Source organism: Ananas comosus, linkage group 7 (assembly GCF_001540865.1).
Source record: "Ananas comosus cultivar F153 linkage group 7, ASM154086v1, whole genome shotgun sequence".
Classification (NCBI taxonomy): Eukaryota; Viridiplantae; Streptophyta; class Magnoliopsida; order Poales; family Bromeliaceae; genus Ananas; species Ananas comosus.
The window spans coordinates 13,512,640-13,540,338 of NC_033627.1; the positions used below are offsets into that span (position 1 = coordinate 13,512,640).

Below are 27,699 nucleotides of genomic sequence, written 5' to 3' on the forward strand. Positions count from 1 at the left end.
AACTTTTTCCTCATATACCTAATTTGAAAATGTAGTGACTAAAATAATATTTTTATACTATGAAAACTTTCAAAAAATTCAAAATCACTTATAATTAAGTTTGCTTTTTCACACTATAATATTGTGGTTACAAGCGCCATATATCAGAGAAGTAAGTAGCCACATTAAGAAACTGACGATAATAATTTTTTAAAGAGACAACTTTGTATTGGCAAAATAGTCATTTCACGCGTTCACCATTAAAAATCTAACGAGAGATCAAACGGTAGGAACAAACATAAACGTATTAGAAGTTTTAGACGGATACACTTACAAATTATAAAACTTTTAAAAAAATAAATCTAATCACTTAATTAAACTTCTATAGAAATTTATCTATTGCTCAATATCTTTGTAGCAAGCCATACGAAATTAATGCTTTTATTAACATACGAAGAACATTTGCACGATTCTTCACATTCAACTATTATTTTAGTCGACTCGCACACAATCACATCCAAATTATTAATTTTATGGTAGACTGAACACACTCACATGCACCCAATTAAAGTTGCAATTAAATGACCGGCACACCAACTCTATACTAAAGCTATCCGCGCGCGCTCACACTTTCCACGCTACTAGCTAGTACTCCACACTGTGGCTTGGTGTGTGAGGACCTCACACCAATTTGTAGGCATGCATCCAACGTCTGTTCGGACACAACTAATTAATTCCCAGGATGATAGTAAGAGCAGACGGTGTAGACGGTTTGCAGGATGGTGAGAATAAGAAGGACAGCTGCTGCGAACAAAGAAAGGATGGCCCATGGGTTGCTGAAATAGTCCCTGACCAGCTTCGCCCTCCACTTGGGCCAAGGGTAACCACAGTACTCCCTCACGTCCCGGAACAGTTGGGCGAGGTAGTGGTCATCGTAATCGATGTAGGCCAAGTCGGAGAGCTGGTTGAAGAAGACCGCCAGCTCCTCGTCGCTCGCCAGATTGTTCTCCAGGATTCCGCGCTGGTGGAGTACCGCCACATCTTCCCGCTTGTCTATGAGGCAGTTCATGAACATGGCGTAGCTTGTCATGTAAGCCTTACCATCCTTGCACCCGCTGCACTGCTCGAAGGCCACGAGGTTCGAGAAGCGAACTAGGGTGGAGGGCTCCACCGAGAGGAAAGGGATCTCGAGCACGCCGTCCTCAAATGCTACATCTAAGAAGGAACTAAGACGATTCTCATGAGTCTCATTCTCATTCTCATTATTCTTCTTCTTCTTCTTCTTCATCTTCTTCTTCTTAATTGTCACTCCGGCGTCCAGGAGCTCGGTAGCTGATGGAATCGTCCTCGGAAATCTTTTCTCATCCCCATCCTTTGGATCAGTTCGCAGTTTCGAGTGATCAGTTTGTGGTGCCGTGACATAGCACTCGTAGTAGAGATGCAATAAGTGATCAAAGTTTTTCGCTTCCCATTTTTGGGGCTCTTTTGTTTCTTCCTCTGGTTTCTTCGTTCCTTGCTCGGGGCTCCAAAAATGGGAAGCAGCAAGCCAAAAATGGGAAGCAAGCCAACAAGTGCCGCAATTGGCTTGCTTCCCATTTTTGGAGCTCTTTGTTTCTTCCTCGGGGCTCTCGACGCTCATGCGTGTCAGGTAGTATACAAGAAGCTCCATCAGAGAATAAGGTATACTGCTGTCCGAGGTGGACTTGAGGCGTTCGAACAACTTGTCGAGCACACAGAAGGGGATTTGGTTCTCAAGCAAGAGCAAATCATCGTGAACCAACGACAAGCTCCATTTCGAAGCGAAAGAGCTGTCGCCAAACCCTAGCTTCCACTTGATGAGGAACTCGAGGATGAAGCACCCGTCGAGAAGCAGCATCTCCGCAAACTCAACGGGGTTGAGCTCGACCTGCTCGAAGTAGCACCCCCGCACATCCGGCACCAATTTCTGGATCTCAGCTCCGTAGTCCTCGATGGTGCTGCAGTTGGGAGAGGGCAATTGCTGGATCTCGTCGACGTTGTCCTCGATGGTGCAGTTGCTGCTGTGAGAGAGGAATTCCTGGAGGTAACGCCGTTTAAGCAACTCCATCGCCCGGAGGGAGGGCTCATCATCGCGGCGACCGTAGGGGCCGATTGCGACCGTTTGGGGCTCGTACAGGTGCTTGTTGCGCTGCCGGATGAGGGCCGGGGCGCGGAAGATGGTGCACTTATCCGAGGCCATCGACTCCTTGCTTAAAACACTGAGTTTCCCCCAGGGGGAGCTCAGCAGGGGCTCGCAAATATCTGCTGCTGATTCTCCTTCCGCTCCTTCCATCGTTATCTTATTGCAAAGTTTCTCAAGCTAGATCTGGCCAATTTATTGGTGCCCAAAAAAATTGGGTGGAAAAAGGTTTCCTCATCCGGCTTATTTATAGCCGTAGTAGCTGAATAGCTTCCTAAACAGAGCCACATCAGTAATAACAAGTCAATCATATTTTTTATTTTAAAAAAAAAAATTAATAAAAATACTTTTTTTATAATCAGAATGTAATGGATTAATTTAAAGAAATTTATTTGATTTATTGGAGACACAGACTTAACCAATTTATCCAATGTATTATAAAATTTTTCCCCTGGATCGGACAAAAATTACTTGGAGACTGGAAATCCGGATTTATACATTTTGACTCAGCCTGAGCCGCCGCTATTTGGACGTGGGATTTCACATCTCAACTTACATTTTTTTCTTTGCTCTTGATTGCTTTTTCTGTGATAGCAATATTTGATAATAAAAATAATCCGATATGACTAAAACCAGTTGAAGAATATCTTGTATCACGCATAAAAAATATACCTATATTAATTTGTACTAATTTAATAATTGTGATTTTGAGAGGTAGTTCACCTACATTTGTACTATTTTAATAAATGTGTGTTGTAGAGTGATCAGCCATTATTTGTTCCGTCGAGAAAAAATCAGAACAATTTTGATTTTTTTTTTTTTTTTAATTTTAGATTTGAGAGCGTTTTGCACATTTCACTTATCTATATATCCATCCTATCATCTATTATCTCCTCATCTTATATCCATCCTATCATCTATTATCTCCTCATCTTATTTGTAGTAGTCAACACCACCTGGTGCCATTGTAGTCCTCATAAGTAATTGGCACATAAAAAAAATTGATTCAAACATACAAAGCTTATATCATTTTAAATCAGTTATTTGATCTTTAAAAATTTTAATTTTACTGCCTAATCTTTCAGTCTGTTTGATTTAAGTTAGCAAATAATATTTTAACTTCAAAATTTTAACTTTATTATTTAATTTAATAAATTTATAATTATGATAAATATATAAAGTATATTACCTAAATATGTTAGAATTAACGATGTATTCATATTTTAGAATCAAAATGCTGTTGATCGACTCAAAACAAATTAACAATATTAAATAGCGAAATTAAAATTTTGAAAGATGGAAAAGGCAATTCAAAATATTTTATAATTTAGAAAAGTTTATAAGTTTTTGTCTAGAAAAAAAATTAAAGAAAAATGTCTCCCTATAAGAACCTTGTTATGGGACAACTAATAGTATAGGATGGTTACATTCCGAAAAAGATAGCTGACTCCTCGGCGCATCGAAGACATCTCAACAAGTCAGTTTGGCAAATTTGCTTCTTTTTTTTTTTTTTTTATAAAAGAAGGATAATTAGGATAAAGAAAATGGGGCCCTGATGATTTATTTTAAGGATAAATGCTTCGTGTACCCAAAATTTGTCCCTCAAAATTTTTTTTATTTACCTTTATTTGTTTTTTTTTTTGGACGGATTGGAAGGCAATCCAACTAGAGCGTATTTTAATTCTCTAGTTCTATTATTTTTGTATATTGTAATGCGTTGACAGTAATAATGCATAAGTTTTAATTAACTCATACATGCAATTAATATGCTATATAAATTTATTATAATACTGTAGTAGCACTTAAATAAATATTATTGTTTGGATTTATGAAAAAACATGTGATCCAAAAGAGAAAAAAAGAAACAAAATTATAATTTAGTGAAACTAATACATTTTGTACTATACTTCATAACTTATAAAAATAAAATAAAATATTTTTTTATTTCTTTCCTACAAATAGATTTTAAATAAGACTTATAACTTACAACTTTATCAGAATTAAGGGTATAGTTGTTTTGGTCGAAGTCGGAGTTAATTGGAATGGCTAAATTTTCATAACCAGAGTTTGTAGGCATTCAAACGAAATCGGGGGAATAGCATTTCGTGCAGCCTACACGGTTCATACATGTGAATCCGTTTAGCAATAAATTCAAGTATGGTATGAACTCGCAAGCACGAAGTCGAACCCCGTAGTAGAGATAGAACTCGTCGAGTTCAATGGGATATATTTTTGTTTTATAAAACATTCGCTAAGATATATCTAAGCTTAGTAGTAGAATAAGGATCAGCACTAATTACTAGAATGAGATGGATAAAGTATACATACAATAATTTCTACAAAAATACCCCAAACACAGATTTTTCTTAAAGCTAATAATTATTTATACTACCATAATGAATTGTGCTACCTAAACACTCATCAGGGAAACATTGGGTACATTTTGGCGTCCACATAACTATTTTGCTCATATTTATGATGGATTGGACAACGACGATAAAGGAGTGGGCCGAGTGGCTTGGAGCTGTATGCTGTAGGCCACAGGTGTATTTTGATTTATATATTTTAAAAAAATTAAAAAATTAAAACCATATGGAATTTGCTCAAATTACAATTGATGGTCTAATTTTTTTTTAAAAGAAGAACAAAAATAGAGTATTGATATAAAGTAGATTGATTTTTTTTTTTCTTTTTTGTGTAGCTCTCGAAAAGAAAAAAAAAAGGAGAAATTTTACTGCTTGAGAATTTACTTTGTTATCCTCTATAATTGGTTTTAATTTATCAAGAATAAAAATGAAGCCAAAATCGGCCAAGCGATTCAACAAATATAGATAAAACTTCAGTAGGAGCTCCCAACGACACATTGTTGGAAGTCCTTAATTTGCCGACACGTGTTAGTTTTATCTTTCTTTGATAATTCATTAGGTTTTTTTAATATTCAAATTAAAAAAAAAAATTCTAAAAAAAAAATTATAACGTTTGAACAAATATAAAAATGATATATGACGATAAATTAAGACTATTTAGCGAGATGTTATTGGAAGCTGCCCACTAAAGTTTCTTGTAATAATTAATACTCTTTTGATGAAGGGCGTTCCCACGTGCACACGGGACCCCTCCCTAATTGAACAGTCCTCATCAATTTTGCCAGCCAAATCGACAAGAATATCACAACTCTTTTATCAAATTAGTCAAAATTTATTAGCAAAACTAATTACTTAGCTAAATACATTAAAAAAAAAACAAATTGGCCGTCTTGTATAAATTACGATTCAAATGTTTATGTAACCAATTTGAGTTTTGAAACTCAAATGATAAAATTATAATTTCTATAAGATTCTAATAATTTTTATTTTTTTAAAAAAATTGATGGGGAAAAAATAAGAGAAAATTACATCATTGCCATCGCCTTGTAATTAACACTTGGAAAGGCATTAGAGCAAATCCTTATCAGGGGGTTCGCCTATCAGTTTTTGCCCACATGTTAGTTTTAAATTCTAATGGTCAAATTTATTACACCGTTCTAGGGTTAGTTACACATGTGCAAATCTTTTAGTTTGTACCCAATAACTATTTTATAATATACTAGTATAGTTATCTGCACGATGCAGCGGGTAGACACTATCGAAACAATCATTATTTCTATAAACTAATTAATATTAGTTTAAATTGAAACTAATATTAAATAAAACTTTTTTTACAAACAAAATTTTCATTCTCTTTATTAAATAAAAACTATTAAATTAAAATTGTAACTATTAAATAAAAAACTATTAAAGATGACATTTTCATATTTATTAACTCAACAATCTATATAATCAAACTCAATAGTTTAGTGAAAAAAATAATAAGATTATAAGAAAGGACAAATACAAAATTTACAATTTGATTACACATAACAACTCAAATAAAAAAAATTGTTACAAGTTCAAGCGAGTGTTAATTGAAAATTAAATAAAATTGAGGGCCTATTTCAAATGGCCTATAGAGAATCTCTCAGTAAATATTTTTACCAATCCTTTTTAATATTTAAAAAAAAAAAACCAAACAAAGCCAAACCTGCACATCTCCCAGCCCAATTGTGCTCTTATGCCTGGCGAAATCTTAATAAGTGAATGAGCCCTGAAACCCCACAGAAGCAATTCAGTGAACACCTCATGAGCATCTACTACAAACCAATCTGAATTATAACAGAGATGTATAACTTGAGTTACCTCTAACATATATGTAACAGTCTCAAATCCTGAAAAAAAAAAAAAAGCATAATTAAACACAGCAACACCTGAGCAGAAGCAAATACCCTATAACATAAGACCATGGATAATAAGTTGTGATTTTTCAAAACCAACCTCTATGAGGATGATTAGGAAATCCAGCGGGAGGAGAAACTGCAACAAAACAAATTGTAATTCAAGCGAAAAAAAATCCCAACTTAAAAGAAAAGGAACAGTTGAGAAAAATCAAGCAAAATTTGGAAGAATTTAATGATAAAAATTCTAAATTTTTTATCCAAATCGAAAAAAAAAAGATTTTCACATTTTTCCAAAAACCAAAATATCTTCAAATTTATCCAGGAGAAGGAAAGGATCCAAACTTTTCAGTTCAGGCTTGCAAATCACATAAACCCCATCAAATTAACACCCAAAATAGAAAATCAAAATGTACATATATAAAAAAAAGAATGAATTTACGAAAATGACTTTTTCTCTTTCACAAGAAATAATTGATTCATCTGAAAGTTCGATCTTAGTCATTTAATGAATTACAAACTTTTATGAGAATTACCTTCCAATGCTTCTCCTCACGATGGTGTCTTGTCCATGAAAGAAAAATTAGCAAAATAATAAAAGAATGAAATGGTGACTATGAAAAGATAAAAAACGTATTGGTATAGTAATCAATTATGATTATAATTACCATGAAACGTTAATGTAGATTATCATTAATTCATGAAATGTTAATAGATATACCGGAGAGGAGAGGAGAGGGGAGGGGAGGGGAAGGGTGGGGGAGATGAAGAGATGCCTAATACGGTGAGAATTAAAGGAAAGAGAATTAATACGTTATTGGGGATTAATAAAATAGGTATAGATATAGATTATTTATCTAATAATCTAAGAATGAAGGGTTTCTTGTCACGTGGCAAAAAATATTATGAATTCATTATGTTTAATAAATAACCATTTGTATTTAAAACTATTCAATTTAAAGAAATAAAGAGGTCAAATTCGAATCGAGTAGAGAATTTAGCAAATACTAGTTCTAACAAATTTACAATAAGTGGACTGGGACAGAAGTTGATCCCAATTAAACACGACCCCATGAGGGAAAAGAATGTTCGCATCCAATTTAGGCTGACCCAATCCTTCTTTATTTTTGCATATTTTAAATTTTAATTTTCTTTCAAGTTCGATGATATAAGTTTAAGAGAACTCGACTTAATTTATCTAAAAATATGTATTGAATTTTGGATGATTAAATATGGTATATTTCTATTTTATATAAATAAGTATAATATGTAGCGTTACATTGTACGCACCACCATTCCAATCGGGGGAAATTTGGGCCAAGCATATGTTGGTCCGAACAAGACCGTAAATAATTTTAAATTTTAAACATTAGTTGGTTCAAATCGGCCCGCTGGCCTGATGGGCCAGGGCATTTTTGTTCTACAACTTTGTTTTCTATATATATATATATATATATATATATTTTTTTTTTTTTTTCTATCTTGCATTTAGTTAGTCTAAGCCTCTTTAATGGACACACAAGACTATATTTTGAGAGAAAGGTAACAAATTATTTTTTTAAAAAATAAACTCAGCTAGAAATAAAAAATAATTAGATTAAAAATTTATAATCTCAAATATCAATCATCAAATGTTTAGTTAATTGTGCTCAATAGTGGTGGTTGGACTAGACTATGTTAGGGACTTATTATGAAGCTAGTTAGTTTTTTGTTTTTTTTCTTTTTTTCTTTCTTCTTTTTATTTTTTTTTTATTTTTTTTTTATGTTTTCACTTTTTCTTGTATTCCGAGCCTAGGGATGAAAAGGGGAGTGAATCTAATGTGATCCCATTACATTCTAAACGAAAGAATCCAATCCAATTTAAGTAGCACAGTTCCTTGAATCAATGGTCATGAAACCACCGGAGAAGTAAATTAAGAATCACTCTTCTATATATTTTAGTCTAGTCCTTAATTGTCAGCCATGTCTCACAAGGTGCATGAATAATTTGAAAAGTCAAGAGATAAACTAGGAGCAAATTATTCAGTAAACAATACTTAAATAGCTGCATGATATACAATAACAACTAACAACCAAAGTGATCCAAGTGAAGGACAACTTTCATGTAGTTCATAGAAAAGGATTCGACAGAGAACTACATGTCTAATTTTAAGTTTTACAAAGCAGGTGAAAAGAACTACTCCATACTATGTCTTGATGTGAGGGCCTCACACCAATTTACAGGCATCCATTGTCTGTTCGGACCGACTTAACTACTTCCTAGGATGATAGTAAGAGTAGACTGCGAAGAAGGTTTGCACTAAGGTGGAAATAAGAATGACGGCTGCTGCGGACAGAGAAAGGATGGGCCATGGGTAGGTGAAATAGTCCCTGACCAGCTTGGCCTTCCACTTGTTCCAATCGGAATTGCAGTACTTCCGCACCTCCCGGAACAATCCGGCGAGGTAGTGCTGCTTGTAATACATGGCGGGACAGTTGGAGAACTCGTTGAAGAAGACCGCCAGATCCATGTCGCTCGCCAGCTGGTTCTCGAGGATTCCGCTCTGCTGGAGTATCGTGACGTCTCTTGGCGTGTCGATGATGCAGTTCATGAACGTGGCGTAGCTCGTCATGTAAGCCTCCTCCGGCTGACACCCGCTGCACTGCTCGAAGGCCACGAGGTTTGTGAACAGAGATAAGGTGGAGTTGTTCACGGAGAGGAAAGGGATCTCGAGCACGCCGCCGTGAAATGTGACATCTAGGAAAGAACCAGGATGATGGTGATGATAATGATTCTTCTTCCTAAATGTCACTCCGGCCTGCAGGAGCACGGTAGCGGATGGAATTGTATTCGGCGATCTTTTCTTACCCGCCGGAGCGTGCCATTCGTCATTCTTAAATCGGAGATAAGAGAGGAGCGAGGCACAAATCTTACTTGGCTTTAACCATTTGAGAATAGTACCGCAGATGGTGCTCCCCGTCGGGTCCGTTCGCGGTCTCAGGACGTAGCAACGGTAGTAGAGATGCAACAGGTGGTGGAAATCTTTGGCTTCGCCGTGCACCGAAGCGTTGGTGGAGACGCGACTGTCCAGCATCTCTTCCTCGGGGCTCTCGATGTTTTCGCTCGCGAGGTAGTTCACGAGAAGCTCCATCAGAGTTGGTACATTGTCGCCCATGGTGAAGGTGACGAGCTCGAACAGCTTCTCGAGCACGAAGAGGGGGATCTGGTTCTCGAGCAGGAGCAGGTCGCCGCACACGAGCGGCAAGCTCCATCCCGTGGTGCAGACGCTGTCGTCGTCCCCTTGGCTCCATTTGATGATGAACTCGAGGACGAAGCACCCGTCGAGGAGCAGCATCTCCACGAACTCATCGGCGCTGAGCTCGACGGGCTCGAAGTAGCGCTGCCGCGCCCGAGGCTCCAGCTCCCTGATCACGGCTATGTAGTCGTCGATGCGGCTGTAGGGGTTGCGGGAGAGGAAGTCCTGTAGGTAGCGCCACTTGTGCTGCTCCATGGTGCGAAGGACGGGGCGGTCACCGCGACCATACGGGCCGACGGAGACCATTCGGGGCTCGTACAGGTGTTGGTTGCGTTGACGAATGTAGGCAGGGACACGGAAGATGGCGAAGCTCTCCGGCGCCATCGGGTGGCGGTTTAAGGCGTTGATTTTCAACCTGACGGAGCTCAGCACGGCATCGCTGATGTCTATGGCGACCGCCTCTCCCTGATCCTGTGCCATCTCCGGCAGCTAATTCTGCTGAGAACAATTATTAAGGTCCCCAAATCTCTAATACTCCGACGAGATCCGGTTTAGACTTTTTTTATGGGCCGTACAGTCAACTATCGGTCTCCGGATGTAACCTCCCTCCTATATTAGCTGTTCCAGATCCAGTCGGCACAAGGGCATTATAATGAGTCCGGCTACTGAACTATCGGTAGCACGGAGGGCTCCGTGCTACTAAGTTATTTTTAATAATACGGCTTCCAAATCGACGATCGGCTTTATTAGACTTGATCTACACTGTTAAACGTATTTGGAAACTAAATTTCATAATTTTTCGATACTATATACCTATCAAACAAATAGTCTAAAATTGAATGAATGAAAGTAAAAATCTCATAAAAAATGATGATAAAAAGTTTAAATTCAAGATCAGATATACTGGTCTTACTCTAAATAGTGAAAAGAATTTTCTATAAAATTTTCATCGGATTTAAATTGTTTTACACTGTTAAACTCTCAAACACACCACATCGGCCATTAAAATTGTCAATTTTGAGATCTTTTGATCACTAATCAAATGGTATTGAAAAAATCTGAAATTTAGTTTCCAAATACTTTCAATAGTGTAGATTAAGTCTAACGAGCCGATCGTCGATTTAAAAATCGCATCATCGAAAACAATTTGATAGCACGGAACCCTCTGTGCTACCGATAGTATAGTAGCCGGACTCCATTATAATAAAGTTCTTCCATGGAGATTGGAGACATTTTTTAAAGGGGCAATTTCACTATGCCTTTCTAAAGTTCTGAAATTTCATAGATGTCCTCTCAATTTTTAAAATTTCATGAATAATCTTTCAAATGTCAAATATGTTTCATCAATGTGGATGCACTTAAGGACAAGTTTCACGATATACAATAACAACTAAACGAAGCGGGTAGCGTACTATCTATCTCTCTCTCAAAAAAAAAAAAAAAAAAAAAAAAAAAAAAAAAAAAAAAAAAAAAAAACTAACCACCAAAGAGCTCCAAGTCAAGGACAAATTTCATGAAGTTCATAGAAAAGGATTCAACAGAGAACTGCATGTCTAACTTTAAGTTTTACAAAGCAGGTGAAAAGAGGTTCGACGAAGAACTCTTTGATGGGAGAAAACTTGATTTCCCTAGTTCTTGCGCACAAAGATTAACTTACCAAGACCCTACAAACAAAAAATTCAAACTATTCATGTGTTCCTATGTCTTTGTGTACAGCAAGCAGATGCTAGTAAACAGAATCACAAGTAGCATCTTTATAAAAATAGCTTTAACTTAGAATCCTTCACTAGACTATACCAAGCTACTGGTTACTGCATTTGAGATAGTTATCTTTAAGTTTGAAGTTGAGAACATACCAAGTAGGTATCGTTGAGTTTGGTGCTTCCTTATACAGTATTATTTGCAAGTGCAACCTGAATGAAATTTGATTTTAGAACTATATATTTTCTGTGTGAAAGAAAATTAAATCATTTACATTATAGCCCGAGTTACTTAATGATATTATTGGGAAACTTAGTATCTAGCATTTTCAGCCACCGTGGTTGGAGTGCTGCCATATGAGATTTTAGCTATCATCTAGTCGCTGTTTCCCTGAGTTTGTTTGCGTTTAGTTTTTGTTGTATGAAAAAAATGGCATGCTAATCGCTCCATTCATCGTAATGTTGTATATGCTGACAAACAATTTTACAGACTTTTTTGCAAACTCAAAATGGATCGTTCTCGCCTGGAGTCAACTATCGTTTTCGATCTTTACTAAATAATCCAAGGACCAATTCTCACAATCAATGTCACAATGTGATTCACATACTTCTGTCTCTGTTGCATCATTTATTATTATAGTAATCAACACCTCATCATGCCATCGTCATCCTCGTATGTAATCCGCACCTAAAAAAATTGATAAAAACGTCTGCTTACAAGAACCTCCTTGTTGTTGCTCCTTTTGCCGACAGCGACCGAGACAGCTAACAATAATAGGATGGTTACATATTTACATCTGGAAAAAGATTACTGGTTCCTTGGCGTATCTAAGACCACTCAATAGTATCCTTAATTGTCATTATATTATTAGGAATAGGATTATATTCCTATATATAATATACGGGAGTTTTTAGAAAACCCTAACCGTCATCTATCCTTTCTTCTCTCTTCCATCTTCTAGCAAGAAAGACGTCCTTTTGCAAGGGAGCTAGCACCCCGGTGAGGACATCGATCAAATCAAGAACCTCGTGTGGATACCTATAGAGGCCGGACGCTTGTGCGACTTCAAGATAACCGAATTCCACGATCATCAAATTGAGGTGAAGATTTATCCGCGAATAAGGTAAAGATTCGATCTTACTTTTCTCCTTTAATCTTAAAGAACATGAGGGATCCTAATTGCGTGGTTTTTAGGATTTGATCTCGAGAGTTTTCAAAAATCAAATTTGTTTGATTTCTTTTTTACGCGTAAAAAAGATACCTTTGTACTATTTTAATAATTGTGAGTTTGAAAGGTCGATCACCAATTTCTGTACTATTTTAATAAATGTGCATGTGTTGTAATAATGATCAGGCCCTTTTTGGTCTGTGGAGAAAAAATCAGAACAGTCTGGATTTTTTTTTATTTTAGATTTGAGCACGTTTTGCACATTTCACCTATCTATCCACCTTATCATCTATTATCTCCTCATCTTATTTGTAGTGGTCAACATCACATGGTGCCACCGTCATCCTCATAAGTAATTGGCATATAAAAAAATTTGATAAAAACATACAAAACTTATATCATTTTAAATCAATTATTTTGATTTTTAAAAATTTTAATTTTAGTATTTGTTAAAATCAAAATATTGTTGATCGACTCGAAACAAATTAACAATATTAAATAGCAAAATTAAAATTTTGAGGATGGAATAAACAATTCAAAACAGGGGCAGAGCCATTGAAGGGCTCACAGTGGCCATGGCCTCCTCTAATTTTTTAAAATTATATAAAAGCCCTTTATAATAAAAATTAAAATATTATAAATTTTAATTTTAGGAGGCCAAATTAATTTTTCTTAATAAAATTTGTCTCAATTTTTTTTTTCGAATTTCTTAGTCCTTTCCCATCAACTCTTACAGTCTTGTTCCTCTTTGGGTATACTGTCGTTATTGTTGCTAGTAATAACTGGATTAGTGAATTCAACAAATTTTTTTCTTACTATCCGAGGTCGAATTCCTATCATATCTAAATCTTGGCCCCCCCCCCACCCCCGAATTTTAATTTCTGACTTCGTCCCTGATTCAAAATATTTTATAATTTAGAAAAATTATATAAGTTTTTGTCTAGAAAAAAATAATGAAAAATGTCTCCTTAGAAGAACCTTGTTGATCCTTTTCAAAAGCAATTGGGACAACTAATAACATAGGATGGTTACATCCCGAAAAAGATGTATCGCTGACTCATAATATAGGATGGTCACATTCTTAAAAAGATAGCTGACTCCTCGGCACACCGAAGACCTCTGAGCAAGTCCGTTTGACAAATTAATTTGTTTCTAGAAATACTTAAAAGGCTAGTTAGAGAAAACACTTTTATAAATAGTTATTTTTTTACTTTTTCTATTTAACTTTCAAAAGGCTGTATTTTATCATCCCAACATTTCAAGTTATTACATTTAGCCTCCTTACGTCAGGATTACATCACTATTCCGTCTATTTCTTATAATTTATATCGAAAATAACCTTTAAATAATAAAAATATATTAAAAATTTTTTTTATAGAAGAAATAAGAATAATTAGGTTATTCGTCATTTCATTTTTGAATGATTTATCATTCCATTTTTTATACCAAAATAATTTAATTCTATTTTTTATTCTTATTTCAATAATAAATCAAACATGCCTTCAGTTCCTCCCTCCGCTTAATTAGAACCGGAAAAGGTGAGGCCCTAAGATCCGGTTTAAACTACGATGTGCCAGGAGTCAACAAGCATTTTCGGTCTTTATTAAACAATCCAAGGAGCAATTCTCACAATCAATGTCACAATGTGAGCTTGAAAGGTAGGTATCAGGCGTTAAAGAGATACCTATATTTGTACTAATTATTAATTGTGAGTGTGAAAGGTGGGCCATCTACATCTATACTATATTAATAATTATGAGTTGTAACGTCAGTCAGCCTTTTTTTTGTTCGATCGGGAAGAAATCCTAAAAGATTTTTTTTTTCCTAAGATTTGAGAGCGCTGTGCATATTTCACCCTTCTATCCATTCTATCGTCTATTATCTCCTAATCTTATATGTTATGTCAATTTTAAAAATTAAGTATTGTAAAATTTTTTACCGTCACGCACACAGAATACGACACATGAACACTTTTATAGATAAATAGTTTAAAAAATTAAAATAAGGTCGTGTCCATTTATCAATATTCAGTCTACTTACTCCAAAACATATTCACTAAATAGCTTGCAACATTTTTTTTTAAAAAATATGTAATTGTGAACCATGCAAGAATTACTTGTCGAGCTAGAAAATTTTTTCTTGCGATATTTGTTTGGGGGGGGGGGGGNCAGGCCCCTAAATATGTTTACAAAATTAAAAGAAAAATCCCATCGATTAATTCTAGTACATCTTAACTTTGAGAGCTTATGTTTTGTATCTTGCACTGTGGAAATTAAAGAATGAAATTTTTTGAGTCAACTTAAAATCGTTGTTCTAAGTGTACATAAGTAATTCTGAATTCATCCAATTAAGTAAACCCCCTTGGAGAGAGAAATTATTGTGTACACCCGGGGTACTCGTACATCTCATGCACTGCACTTTATATTTGACAGTTATTAGTAATTTAAAATTAAAATAAAATCTGAAACTTTAAAAGTATCTACTTTATCTCCGGTTGACTAAAATGCTTTTGTTCATTTGAAAAAAAATCCTTCAAATATTCCTTGCCCTCTAGAGTTCACTAATACGATTGGAGTTTTAGATGGCTCTTTAGAAATTAAAAGATAAATTTAAAATTTTTGATTAACAGTAAAAAGTATATTAGCAAAGGTCCCTTTAAAATATATTTGCTATTATTAAACAATCCCTTTAAAATTTGATTGGTTGAGAGATACCACATCAGTAATATAACTGTTGCATTCTAAACTTTTTCCTTATAGACCTAATTTGATAATATAGTGGTTAAAAATAATATTTTTATACTATAAAAAATTCTAAAAAATTCAAAAGCACTCGTAAGTTTTTTTTTTTTTCTTTTTTATATTATAATATTGCGGTTGCAAGGGCCACCCGAGAAGTAAGTAGCAACGTTAAAAAACTAATGGTAATATCGTTTTAAAGGGACCAATTTGTATTAGCAAAATGGTCATTTCATGTGTTTACTATTAAAAATCTAACGATACATCAAACGGTGGGAACAAATATAAATGTATTAGAACTCTGGGAGGAATATGCTTACAAATCATAAGCTTTTTTTTTAAAAAAATAAATCGAATCATTTATCTTGTTAAAACCGGTGAAACGAAAAATAGATTCAGAAAACTACTTAATGCAGAAAAAAAGAAAGAAAAAGTAAATCGAGATTTACGTAGTTCGACAACCGGTCTGGATGAAGACGGAATAAATATTTTTTTTATTTTTTTGAGAGATAGGTAGCACGCTACTTGTTTCGTTTATTTCATTTAGAAATAAACTTAGTTGGAAATGTGAATTACCAACCACCAAATCCTTTGCCACCTGCTCTAGGGACGGAACAAATACTTTTATTAATGTGAAAGGTGGAGTACAAAGATAGTCTCTCAAAAGACCAAAACTCTAATTAAATCGGAAAAACCGCAATCCCCGTTCATACAAGCAACTTCAAAATCGCTCAGCTCTCTCCAATGCATGCCATGCCGGTGCTATCCGAATCTGATATAGAGGAAGAAGTCATTAATTGTTGCTGAGCCTGTCACAATGAAACTTTGTAGAATATATAACATGCCAGACAATTTGGCCTTCATCACTGCAAGATTTTCTTTAACGACCTCAATCAATCATCAGCCTAAGAATATCTAAAGCCTTTAGTATCAAATGTAATCAATTAGATTAGACTTTTTTTTCGCATATCCGGAACATGCCGAACCTCAGATATAGTCTTCACAATTCCATCGAACATTCGTACCCGAACAATGCCAATGCCAACAATTGCATACTTAATATTGACTTTCTATTAATACAACTTTCACCTTTAATAAGCTTGTACGCCGACAATCAGTCTCTATGTGTATAGATATAGTAGAAACATACAGAGTCCATAAGCGAGTCATCATGTTTGCGTGTCTTATCCATAACTATGAAGACTATTAAAATCATAACGGCGAAAAATAGATCCAGAAAATAGTTTAATGCAGGAAACGAAAAGATAAGGAAAGAACATACCGATATTTACGTGATTCGGCCAACGACCTACGTCCACGGGTGAAGACGGAGCAAATACTTTATTAATGTCGAAAATGCGGAGTACAAAAAAAATCTCTCGAAAGACCAAAGCTTAATTAGAACCGAAAACGCCGCAACAAGCAACTCCGGAAAGAAGGACTTCTCTTAACCCGTACGGACTCCAAAGTGGCGTTAATTAGAGTCGCCGTGGATCCTCACCGTACGGAACATGAATAGCTTGGTTTAATTAATTAGACTTGGGTCTAATTAACATTGCGGCATCATTAGACCTTGCCTCTAATTAAAGCACGGACCACACCACCAACAACTGAATTAATTTTGCGTGGCTCTTAATTGGGTCGCGGCATTATTAGCTTGGCCGTAGCATGTATATATAATACATGTCTCCTAACTAGAGTCTAATTCTAATTAGATTAGAATTACACTCCTAATTATAATCCATATATGCCAAATTAAATCTAAAATATATCCAATTCCAAATAGATTAGGATTTAACTCCAATTTAGATAACTACAAATCTAAACTAAATATAACAATCTTCATCTTGGTTTAATTTGTAGTTTAGCCGTCGCTATGTCGAGATCGCCACAAAACTCCACCTTAAATTTAATTCGCCTCAATGCTCCTTAACGCTCCGTGCTCCGTCTTCTCCAAACGCCCAATAGGACCTCAAATGCTGCTAATTGCCACCAAGTCCAAACAATGTTTGAACTTGGCAATAGTAAGGGACTTAATAAGCATATCCGCCGAATTGTCCTCGGTATCAATTTTCTTAACAGTTACCGTGCGTTTCCCAATCAAATTCCGAACAAAGTGAAACTTTACATCGATGTGTTTTGTCCTCTTATGAAACATCTGATCTTTCGACAAATGAATAGCACTTTGACTGTTTGAATAAACAACCGTCGGATCCCAACAAGAAGTAAGCTCTCCAAATAAGCCTCTTAGCCACATAGCTTCCTTCACACTCTCTGTCATAGCAATATATTCCGCCTCCGTCGTAGACAAAGCGATAATAGGTTGTAGTGAAGCTTTCCAACTAACTGCACATCTGCCAATAGAGAATACATAACCTGAAAGTGATCTCCTCCCATCCAAATGACCTGCAAAATTCGAATGAACATATCCAACCACACCATCCTTACATCTCCCAAACTCCAAACAAGTGTTAGTGGTATCTCGTAAGTATCTCAAAATCCACTTAACAGCCTGCCAATTAATGAGCCTTACCGGGATTGGTCATATATCTGCTAACCATGCTCACTGCGTTGGAGATGTCCGGCCGTGTGTAAACCATGGCGTACATGATACTCCCAACAGCACTAGAATAGGGAACATGTGACATATACTCTCGCTCATCATCGGACTATGGTGATAACTCGGCGGAAAGTCTGAAATGCGCCGCAAAAGGAGTGCTCACTGGTTTTGCGTCTCTCATGTCGAAACGCTTTAAAATCTTCTCTATATATTTTTTCTATGTCAAATGCAGTAGTCCTGACTTGTTGTCCCTCTTAATTTTCATACAAAGAATTTTCTTAGCAGCACCTAGATCTTTCATCTCAAACTCACTCTTAAGTAAAGCCTTTAATTTATTTATCTCAACTATATCGCTGGAAGCAATTAACATATCATCGACATAGAGTAACAAATATATGAAAGATCCTTTATCAAGCTTTCTGAAATACACGCAACTATCACGCTTGCTTCTGGAGTACCCGTGACCTGTCATGAAGGAGTCGAACCGCTTATACCATTGTCGAGGAGACTGCTTTAAGCCATAAAGCGATTTCTTTAACAGGCAAATATGGTCCTCCTTCCCTTCAACAATGAATCTCTCCGCCTGTTTCATATAAATTTGCTCCTCAAGTTCTCCATTCAGAAAAGCTATCTTAACATCAAGCTGCTCAAGATACAGGTCATTCATGGCTACTAACGATAAAAGAACACGAATAGAAGTATGCTTCACGACGGGTGAGAAAATATCATTAAAGTCAACACCTTCTACCTGACTGTAGCCCTTAGCAACTAAACAAGCTTTATACCTTGTATTTTTCACGCCGGGGATTCCGTTCTTTTTCTTGAAGACCTGCTTACAACAGACAATTTTCTTGCCTGTAGGCGGTTTTACCAACTCCCATGTGCTATTCTTATGGAGAGACTCCATCTCCTCATTCATCGTCACCAGCCACTTTGCAGAACTGGCACCCGAAATAGCTTGATTATATATGGAAGGTTCACCTTCTTCTTCTGTATCTTGTGCCACTGAAAGAGCGTAAGCAACCATATCTTCATAACCGTATCTCTGCGGTGGTTTAATCTGTCTCCTCGCTCTGCCTGTAGCAATGCTCTGCCTCTCAACTTGTGGGGTTTCAGTTATTGAGGTGTCTGTCGACTGAACTTGTTCTGACTGAGAAGAATCCTGCGACTGAACTATACCATCAGTCTCTACCTCCACCTGTTTGCTCCTCCGGAGTTTTGTAATCAAGTGCTGAATGTGGAGATCGATTCACCAAATAGCATGCCGTAGAGATCACCTCTGCCCAGAAACTCTTCGCTAAACCAGCATTAGAGAGCATACAACGAGCCCTCTCCAAAAGAGTTCTATTCATCCGTTCGGCCACCCCGTTCTGCTGTGGAGTATGCCTAACGGTCTTATGTCGAACGATCCCTTTCTTCTTGCAAAATTCTTCAAACTCTGACGAACAGAATTTCAAACCGTTGTCGGTCCTTAATCTCTTAATTTTTTTTTTTCAGTTTGCTTCTCAATCATGGCCTTCCACTGCTTGAAATAATTGAACACCTCATCTTTATTTTTCAGAAAGAACGCCCACACTTTACGAGAATAATCGTCAATAAAAGTCAACATATATCTAGCACCACCATGAGTAGGAGTACGAAAAGGTCCCCAAAGATCAGAATGGATGTAGTCGAGAGTATCTTTTGTTCGGTGAACTGCGGCCTTAAAGCTGACTCTCTTTTGTTTGCCAAGAACACAATACTCGCAGAAGTCCAACTTTTCTAAACTCCGACTACCAAGTAAACCTCTCTCGCCCAACTTTATCATACCATATTCACTCATATGGCCCAGTCGCATATGCCATAATCTGGTGCTATCCGAATCTGACATAGAGTAAGAAGTCACCGCTGCCAAACCTGTCACAGTGGAACCCTGTAGAACATATAACATGTCGGACAACTTGGCCTTCATCACTACAAGATTCCCTTTAGCGACCTTCATTAATCCATCAGCTGAAGAATACTTAAAGCCTTTAGTATCAAGTGTACCCAATGAAATCAGATTTTTCCTCATATCCGGAACATGCCGAACCTCAGATATAGTCCTCACTACTCCATCGAACATTCGTACCCGAACAGTGCCAATTCCAATAACTGTGCACTTAGAGTGATTTCCTATCAACACATCTCTACCTTCAATAGGCATATACATCGAGAACCATTCTCTATGTGTACAGATGTGAAAAGAACATGCGGGGTCCATAAGCCACTCATCCTGTCTGCGTGTCTTATCAGTAACTGTCAAGACGATATCATTTTTATCTGATTCTCCTGCTGTAACACTTGCTTCTGCTTCAGTATTGGTGTTTTTCTGACTTTGATTTTTATCACCGTTATTCTTCCGCTGCTCTCTATTTTTCAACTTGAAACAATCAGCTTTTATGTGACCCTTCTTCTTACAATAACCACAAATCAGATTCCTGTACTTTGACTTTGATCTAGATGTACTTCTATTATCGGAACCCTTCTCCCGAGACCTCCCTCTAGCGACCAAACCTTATCCTGAAGCTCCACTTGTCTCGTTGCTTATCTGCATGTCAATTCTCTCTTTTGAAAGTAAAGAGGATTTAACATCATCGAGATATAGAGTATCTCGTCCAAACAAGAAAGTCTCACGAAAATTTTTATAATAGAGCGGTAGAGAACATGATAATAAAATAGCTTCATCTTCCTCCTCGATTTTGACATCTATCGAGCGGAGATCCATAATAATAGAATTAAATTAATCTAAATGCGACTTAATAGAGGTACCTTCCGCCATGCGCAACATGAAGAGACGTTACTTCAAATATAACTTGTTGGTGAGAGATTTCGTCATGTAGAGAGACTCTAATTTAAGCCAAAATCCTGCAGTGTTCTTTTCATCCAAGACCTCGTGCAATATCTCATCGGATAAACATAATTGTATTGCCGTAAAAGCTTTGTCATCAATCTCCTCCTTCTGCTCTGCCGTTAACGAATCGGGCAACTTTTCTTTTCCCAACAGTGCCTTCTGCAATTCTTGTTGCGTCAATACAGTACGCATCTTGACTTGCCATAATGCGAAACTGTTGGTCCTGTCAAATTTCTGAATCTCGAACTTCGTCGTCATCTTAATCCTTAAAAGGAATAGAAAGTCTCTGATACCAGTTTGTTAAAATCGGAACGGCGAAAAATAGATCCAGAAAATAGTTTAATGTAGGAAATGAAAAGATAAGGAAAGAACACACCGATATTTACGTGGTTCGGCCAACGGCCTACGTCCACGGGCGAAGACGGAGCAAATACTTTATTAATATCGAAAAGGCGGAGTACAAAAAAGATATCTTGAAAGACCAAAGCTTAATTAGATCCGAAAACGCCGCAACAATCAACTCGGAAAGAAGGACTTCTCTTAACCCGTACGGACTCCAAAGTGGCGTTAATTAGAGTCGCCGTGGATCCTCACCGTACGGAACATGAATAGCTTGGTTTAATTAATTAGACTTGGGTCTAATTAACATTGCGGCATCATTAGAGCTTGCCTCTAATTAAAGCACGGACCACACCACCAACAACTGAATTAATTTTGCATGGCTCTTAATTGGGTCGCGGTGTTATTAACTTGGCCGTAGTATGTATATATAATACATGTCTCCTAACTAGAGTCTAATTCTAATTAGATTAGAATTACATTCCTAATTATAATCCACATATGCCAAATTAAATCTAAATTATATCCAATCCTAAATAGATTAGGATTTAACTCCAATTTAGATAACTACAAATCTAAACCAAATATAACAAAGACAATATTATTGCCATCTAAATTCCTCCTACCACAACACTTGCTTTTGCTCGAATATTAATTCTTTTCTTATCTTGATTCTTTTCACTGTTATTCTTTCGCTAATTTTATTTTTTAACTTAAAGCAATTAGTTTTTATGTGATCTTTCTTCTTACAACCACAAATCAGATTTTTATATTTTGACTTTGATCTATATGTACTTTTGTTACTAAAACCCTTCTCTCGAGACCTTCCTCTAGCGACCAAACTTTCTGCTGAAGCACCACCTGTCTCGTGCTTATCTGCATATCGAGACATGGAGTATCTCGTCCAAATAAGAAGTTATCACGAAAATTTTTATAAGAGGGGGATAAAGAACATAATAATAAAAGAGTTTCATCCTCTTCCTTTATTTTGGCACTTGTCGAGCGAAGATTCATAACAATAAAATTAAATTCATCTAAATGCAACTTAATAGATGTATCTTTTATCATGCGTAATATGAAGAGACGTTACTTCAAATATAATTTGTTGATGAGAGATTTTTTATGTATAAAGACTCCAATTTAAGCCACATTAATCCTATAGCGGTCTTTTCATCCAATACCTCGTGCAATACCTTATTGGATAAATATAATTATATTGCCATAAGAGATTTGGCAACGATCTCGTACTTCTGCTCCGGCGTTAATGAATCAGGCATCTTTTCTTTTCCAATAGTGTCACCTCATTGGATAAATATAATTATATTATCGCAAGAGTTTTGTCATCAATCTCCTCCTTCTGCTCCGATGTTAATGAATCGGGCATTTTTTCTTTTTTCAACAGTGCCTTCTGTAATCCTTACTATATTAGTATAGCACGCATCTTGGCTTGCTATAATGCAAAACTGTTGGCCTGTCAAAGTTTTGAATTTCGAACTTCATCGTTATCTTAATCCTCAAGTGAATAGAAAAAGCTCTGATACCAGTTTATTAAAATCAGAACAGCGAAAAATAAATTTAGAAAAATATTTAATGTAGAAAAAGAAAAAAAAAAAAAGAGCACATTGAGATTTATATAGTTCGATCACCCGCCTACATCCATGGTCTAAGACGAAGCAAATAATGTGGAAGGTGGAGCACAAAAATATAGTCTTTAAAAAGAGCAAAATTCTAATTAGATTGAAAACGCCACAATCCCCGTCCATACAAGCAACTTCAAAATCGCTCGGCTCTCACCAATGCACACCACGCCGGTGTTACCACGCATATACGGATTACGGACAGAAGAATCATCTCTTGCGTTGCTCAAGCGCGCACAGCTAGCCTCAATTATGCTTGCCCCTTTTAATTAGAGTTCCAGTTGAGAGGCTCTGCTGTCTCTCACCTGCATGGCTTAATTAGAGCTTAATAAGGCATCGCTTCATGGCGTCATTAATTTAGCCATAGCATATATATATATATATATATATATATATATATAGCTCATAAACACAAGTCTAATTCTAATTGAATTAGAATTAAACTCCTATTTATAATTCATATAGCCCAAATTAATTTAAATTACATTTTATTCTAATTAGGCTAGAGTTTAACTTCAATTTAGATAACTATAAATCTAAATCCAATGTAACATATATTTTAGAGAAATTTATAGGGCTTTTTTTGCAAATAGCCCCCTTACAAATTTTTTTTTTAAATTTGGCCTTGTCAAAAATTTATTTGCAAAAATGGCCCTGGCCCCGCCACGCAAGCGCCACGTCAGCGCCACGCGGGCGGGGCTGGGCCAGATGGTTAAGTTGAACACGGTGAACCATTCACCGTATTCAATACAAAATTTTTGTATTGGACACGGTGAATGATTCACCGTGTCCAATACAAAATAGCTAAAATCGAAATATTTGTATTGGACACGGTGAACCATTCACCGTGTCCAATACAAATAATTAGACACGGTGAACGGTTCACCGTGTCTAATACAAATACCTCCAACTTAACCATTGTTGGGGTATTTGTATTGGACACGGTGAACCATTCACCGTGTCCAATACAAAAATCTTGTATTCAACACGGTGAATGGTTCACCGTGTTCAACTTAAACATCTGGGCCCGACCTGCCCGCATGGCGCTGACGTGGCGCTGGCGTGGCAGGGGCAGAGCCATTTTTGCAAATAATTTTTGGACGGGGTTAGTTTTGCAAATAAAATTTGTCAGGGGACTATTTGCAAAAAAAGCCCAAATTTATCTGTCACTTAATATCTTTATCCCAAGCTGTACGAAATTAACGCTTTTATTACCTTACAAATTAAGAACACTTATACAATATTACCTCGATCACATACAACAATTATTTTATAGTAGACCCGCACACACTCATGCCCACATTATTTTATGATAGACCGGCACACACACATACACACCTGAAGTTGCAAGTGACTGGCACACCAACCCTCCACTAAATCTCTCCATACTCTGAACTCTCTATATATGCTACTATTGCTTAACACTGCGGGTTAGTGTGAGGACCTCACACCAATTTGTAGGCATCCAGTGTCTGCTCGGAGTGACTTAAGCTGAATTGGACACAACTAATTCCCAGGATGATAGTAAGGGTAGATAGTGTAGACAGTTTGGAGGATGGTGAGAATAAGAAGGACAGCTGCTGCGAACAAGGAAAGGATGGCCCATGGATTGCTGAAATAGTCCCTCACCAGCTTCGCCCTCCACGAGGGCCAAGGCGAACTGCAGTACTTCCTCACGCCCCGGAACAGTTCGACGAGGTAGTGGTTCTCGGGATCCAGGGTGGCGCAGTCGGCGAGCTGGTTGAAGAAGGCCGCCAGGTCCTCGTCGCTCGCCAGATTGTTCTCCAGGATTCCGAGCTTGTGGAGTATCGCCACATCTTCCCGCGTGTTGATGAGGCAGTCCATGAACACCGCGTAGCTCGTCATGTAAGCCTCCTTCGGCTTGCACCTGCTGCACTGCTCGAAGGCCACGAGGTTCGAGAACCGAGGTAGGGTGGAGGGCTCCACAGAAAGGAAAGGGATCTCGAGCACGCCATTGTGAAATGCTACATCTAGGAAGGCACTAAGACGTCTCTGATTCTGATTCTGATTATGATTCTGATTCTCCTCCTCCTCCTTCTTCTTCTCCTTCTTCTTCTCCTCCTCCTTCTTCTTCTCGTTCTTCTTCTCGTTCTTCTTCGTCTTCTTCTTAATTCTCACTCCGGCCTCCACGAGCTCTGTAGCGGATGGAATCGTCCTCGGAAATCTTTTCTTAGCCGGCTCTTGTGACCTGCAATTCTTCAATCGGATACAAGAGAGCAGCAAGGTGATACAAGAGGGGAGCAAGGCGAAGATCCTACACGGCCATAACCATTTGAGAATAGTACCGCCGATGGTCCTGCCCGTCGGGTTAGTTTGTGGTTTCGTGACATAGCAGTGGTAGTAGAGATGCAACAAGTGACCAAAATCTTTGGCTTCGCGGGGCACACGAAGGCGGCGGTCGTGATTGCCTTGCACTTCCTCCTCTGTGCTCTCTATATCTTCCTCGGGGCTCTCGAGGTTTATGCTCTCGAGGAACTTTACAAGAAGCTCCATCAGAGTTGAAGGTATCTCGCTGTCCAAGGTGGGCGTGACGAGTTCGAACAACTCGTCGAGCACGAAGAGGGGGATTTGGTTCTCGAGCAAGAGCAAATCGTCGCGAATGAGCGGCAAGCTCCAATCCGCAGCGAACAAGCCGTCCTTGTTCCCTTGGTACCACTTGATGAGGAACTCTAGGATGAAGCACCCGTCGAGAAGCAGGATCTCCACGAACTTCTTGGCGTTGAGCTTGACAGGTTCGAAGTAGCACCGCCGCGCCTTTGGCTCCAACTCCCTGATCTTGGCTTTGTAGTAATTGTTGCGGCTGTCGCCGCTGCGAGAGCGGAATGACTGGAGGTAACGTTGTTTAAGCCACTCCGTCTCCCGAAGGGAGGGCTCGTCACGGCGACCGTAGGGGCCGATGGCGACCATTCGGGGCTCGTACAGCTCCTTGTTGCGCTCCCGGATGAGGGCCGGGACGCGGAAGAACGTGAACTTCTTATCCGCAGCCGTCAGCTCATCGCTTGAGGGGCGTTGTATATGCCTGGCGAGTACCAGGGACTGGGGAATATCTATTCTCGCTTCTTCCAATCCTTCCATCGTCAACTTATTGCAGAGTTTCTCAAACGCTCACGAATTAATTGGTGCACAAAAAATAGGTGGGAAGAGTTTTCCTCCCTCGGCTTATTTATAGCCGCAGACGCAGAAGGGCTCCCTGGATTGGGACAGAAATTATTTGGAGACTTGGATTTTTTGTTTTTGTTTTTTTTTTTTTTTTTTAGAAATAGATAGTAAACTATCTGCTTCATTTATTAAGTAAAATGAATTGAGCGTACAGAGATGAAAGCAGCTTAGGCCTTCCGGAGACTTGAAATTCAAAGTGTATATTTGAGCCCGTCGAATATATCGCGATTTGGGCGTTAGATTTCACATCTCGAGCAAAAATTTAATATATATTTAAAAATCACAAAAAAATAAAAAAATTTAAATAGTTTTTTAGATAAATTTTTAGTTTCATAACTTAGTATCGAATTAATTTTCAAACTCTTAATTTTAAAATTTTTAAAATTCATTAATTATTTTATGTTAGATAAATTTATTTAATTTTTAATGCTAATCTTTTTCTTTTCTTTTTTTTTGAGAAAAAGGTGATATATTATCCGTTTCGTTTATTTTTTTGAAAAGAAACTCGTACCGAATTATGAAGCAATTAGGTTTCAAATTTAGAATTTTAGTTACTAACCACCAAATCTGCTGTCACTTACACTAAAGACGGACAGTTATTGGTGGATTTACATAAAAATTATTTTTTATCTAAAGATCAAAAGTCTGCATAATTATTTGTCATTAAGTTTTGAAACTAAAAATTTCAAATTTCTTTATAGTAATTTTTTTAATAGATATACAATATTTAAATTAATTGGTCGAAAAAAGTTTGGATCTGCTTAGTGCTGAAAAGAGCCGGACGCCAATGTTCATTCTAATAAAATAAGGTGTTTCGAAATATGAAATTACTGCACACGGGAAGATAAATTTTACATTCGAAAATTCATAATTTTTTTTCTTTAACCCTTTTTGACTTTTATGCCCTGTGGTGTCTATCTCCTTTTCTTGTGCACGTGTTATATAAGACCAGGGACGAAGCCAGGATTTAATTCTGGGGGGCCAAAAATATATTATGCAAAATATATTAATAAAACAAACTATATATAATAAAAATTTGAAGTACACAAATACAAAAAAAAAACTTTAAAAATTTTACGTACCATACAAAAATTAGAATAGTGCTCGGCGCTCCTTCCAGTCACGAAATCCATCAATGATTGAATCAATAGTAAACTTCTCGGCAATTTCTCTTTCAATATACACGATCAAAGAATTAGTGAAAAAGTCATCATTCATCTTATTCCGGAGATCGGTTTTGATAATACTCATCGCGGAAAATACCCGTTCAGTTGTTGCAGTTGAAACTGGAAGAAGTAATACAAATTTAACTAATCTGTAGAGAAGTGGATATATTTCTGACTTTCTTGTTGCCACCAACCATTGACATAATTCAGAAATAATTGTCAATTACTTGAATAGTTGAACAAACAACAACTAATAAATCAAGAGCATACAATACAATGACATAAAAGAAAATATTTAGTTATTCACGATTGACGGTTCACTCACCGATCAGGCGGTCACCAAAAAATTATTCAAAAGAAGCTGATAGTCCAGAAGGGTGTAGGCGTGTAGCCGTGTAGTTCGAGGCGCTGAGCGGCCCGAGCCCGAGCGGGCGAGCGGCGAGGGGCGAGCACCATCGGCGGCCAGCGTCCGGCGGTCCAGCAAGCTAGAGAGAGATTGAAATTTGAGATAAGTTAGAGAAAGAGAGAGCTCTGAGCCTGTGACTCTCGGAGGCTGGGAAATGGGAATGGAAGTGTGGAAATGGGAGAGAGAGAAAGAAAGTGTGGAACTGTAAGAGAGAGAGAGAGCGACGCTTTGCCAGTCGCCTTTGGGCGCCTCCTCCCACACCAGTGCGACCAATCTGTCAAATTCCACACTAATTAACCACTCTCTCCTC

General features: G+C 37.2%; 3 protein-coding genes across 3 annotated transcripts; all 3 read right to left on the reverse strand.

Annotated features, from left to right (window-relative positions):
* On the reverse strand, positions 391-2,407 carry LOC109713393 (UPF0481 protein At3g47200-like). The gene has a single exon (XM_020237452.1). The coding sequence runs from the start codon at positions 2,288-2,290 to the stop codon at positions 710-712; it is 1,581 nt and encodes a 526-aa protein (XP_020093041.1). The 5' UTR covers positions 2,291-2,407; the 3' UTR covers positions 391-709.
* On the reverse strand, positions 8,405-10,241 carry LOC109713394 (UPF0481 protein At3g47200-like). Its single transcript, XM_020237453.1, has one exon. The coding sequence runs from the start codon at positions 10,100-10,102 to the stop codon at positions 8,639-8,641; it is 1,464 nt and encodes a 487-aa protein (XP_020093042.1). The 5' UTR covers positions 10,103-10,241; the 3' UTR covers positions 8,405-8,638.
* LOC109712553 (UPF0481 protein At3g47200-like) lies at positions 23,830-25,799 on the reverse strand. The gene has a single exon (XM_020236165.1). The coding sequence runs from the start codon at positions 25,731-25,733 to the stop codon at positions 24,144-24,146; it is 1,590 nt and encodes a 529-aa protein (XP_020091754.1). The 5' UTR covers positions 25,734-25,799; the 3' UTR covers positions 23,830-24,143.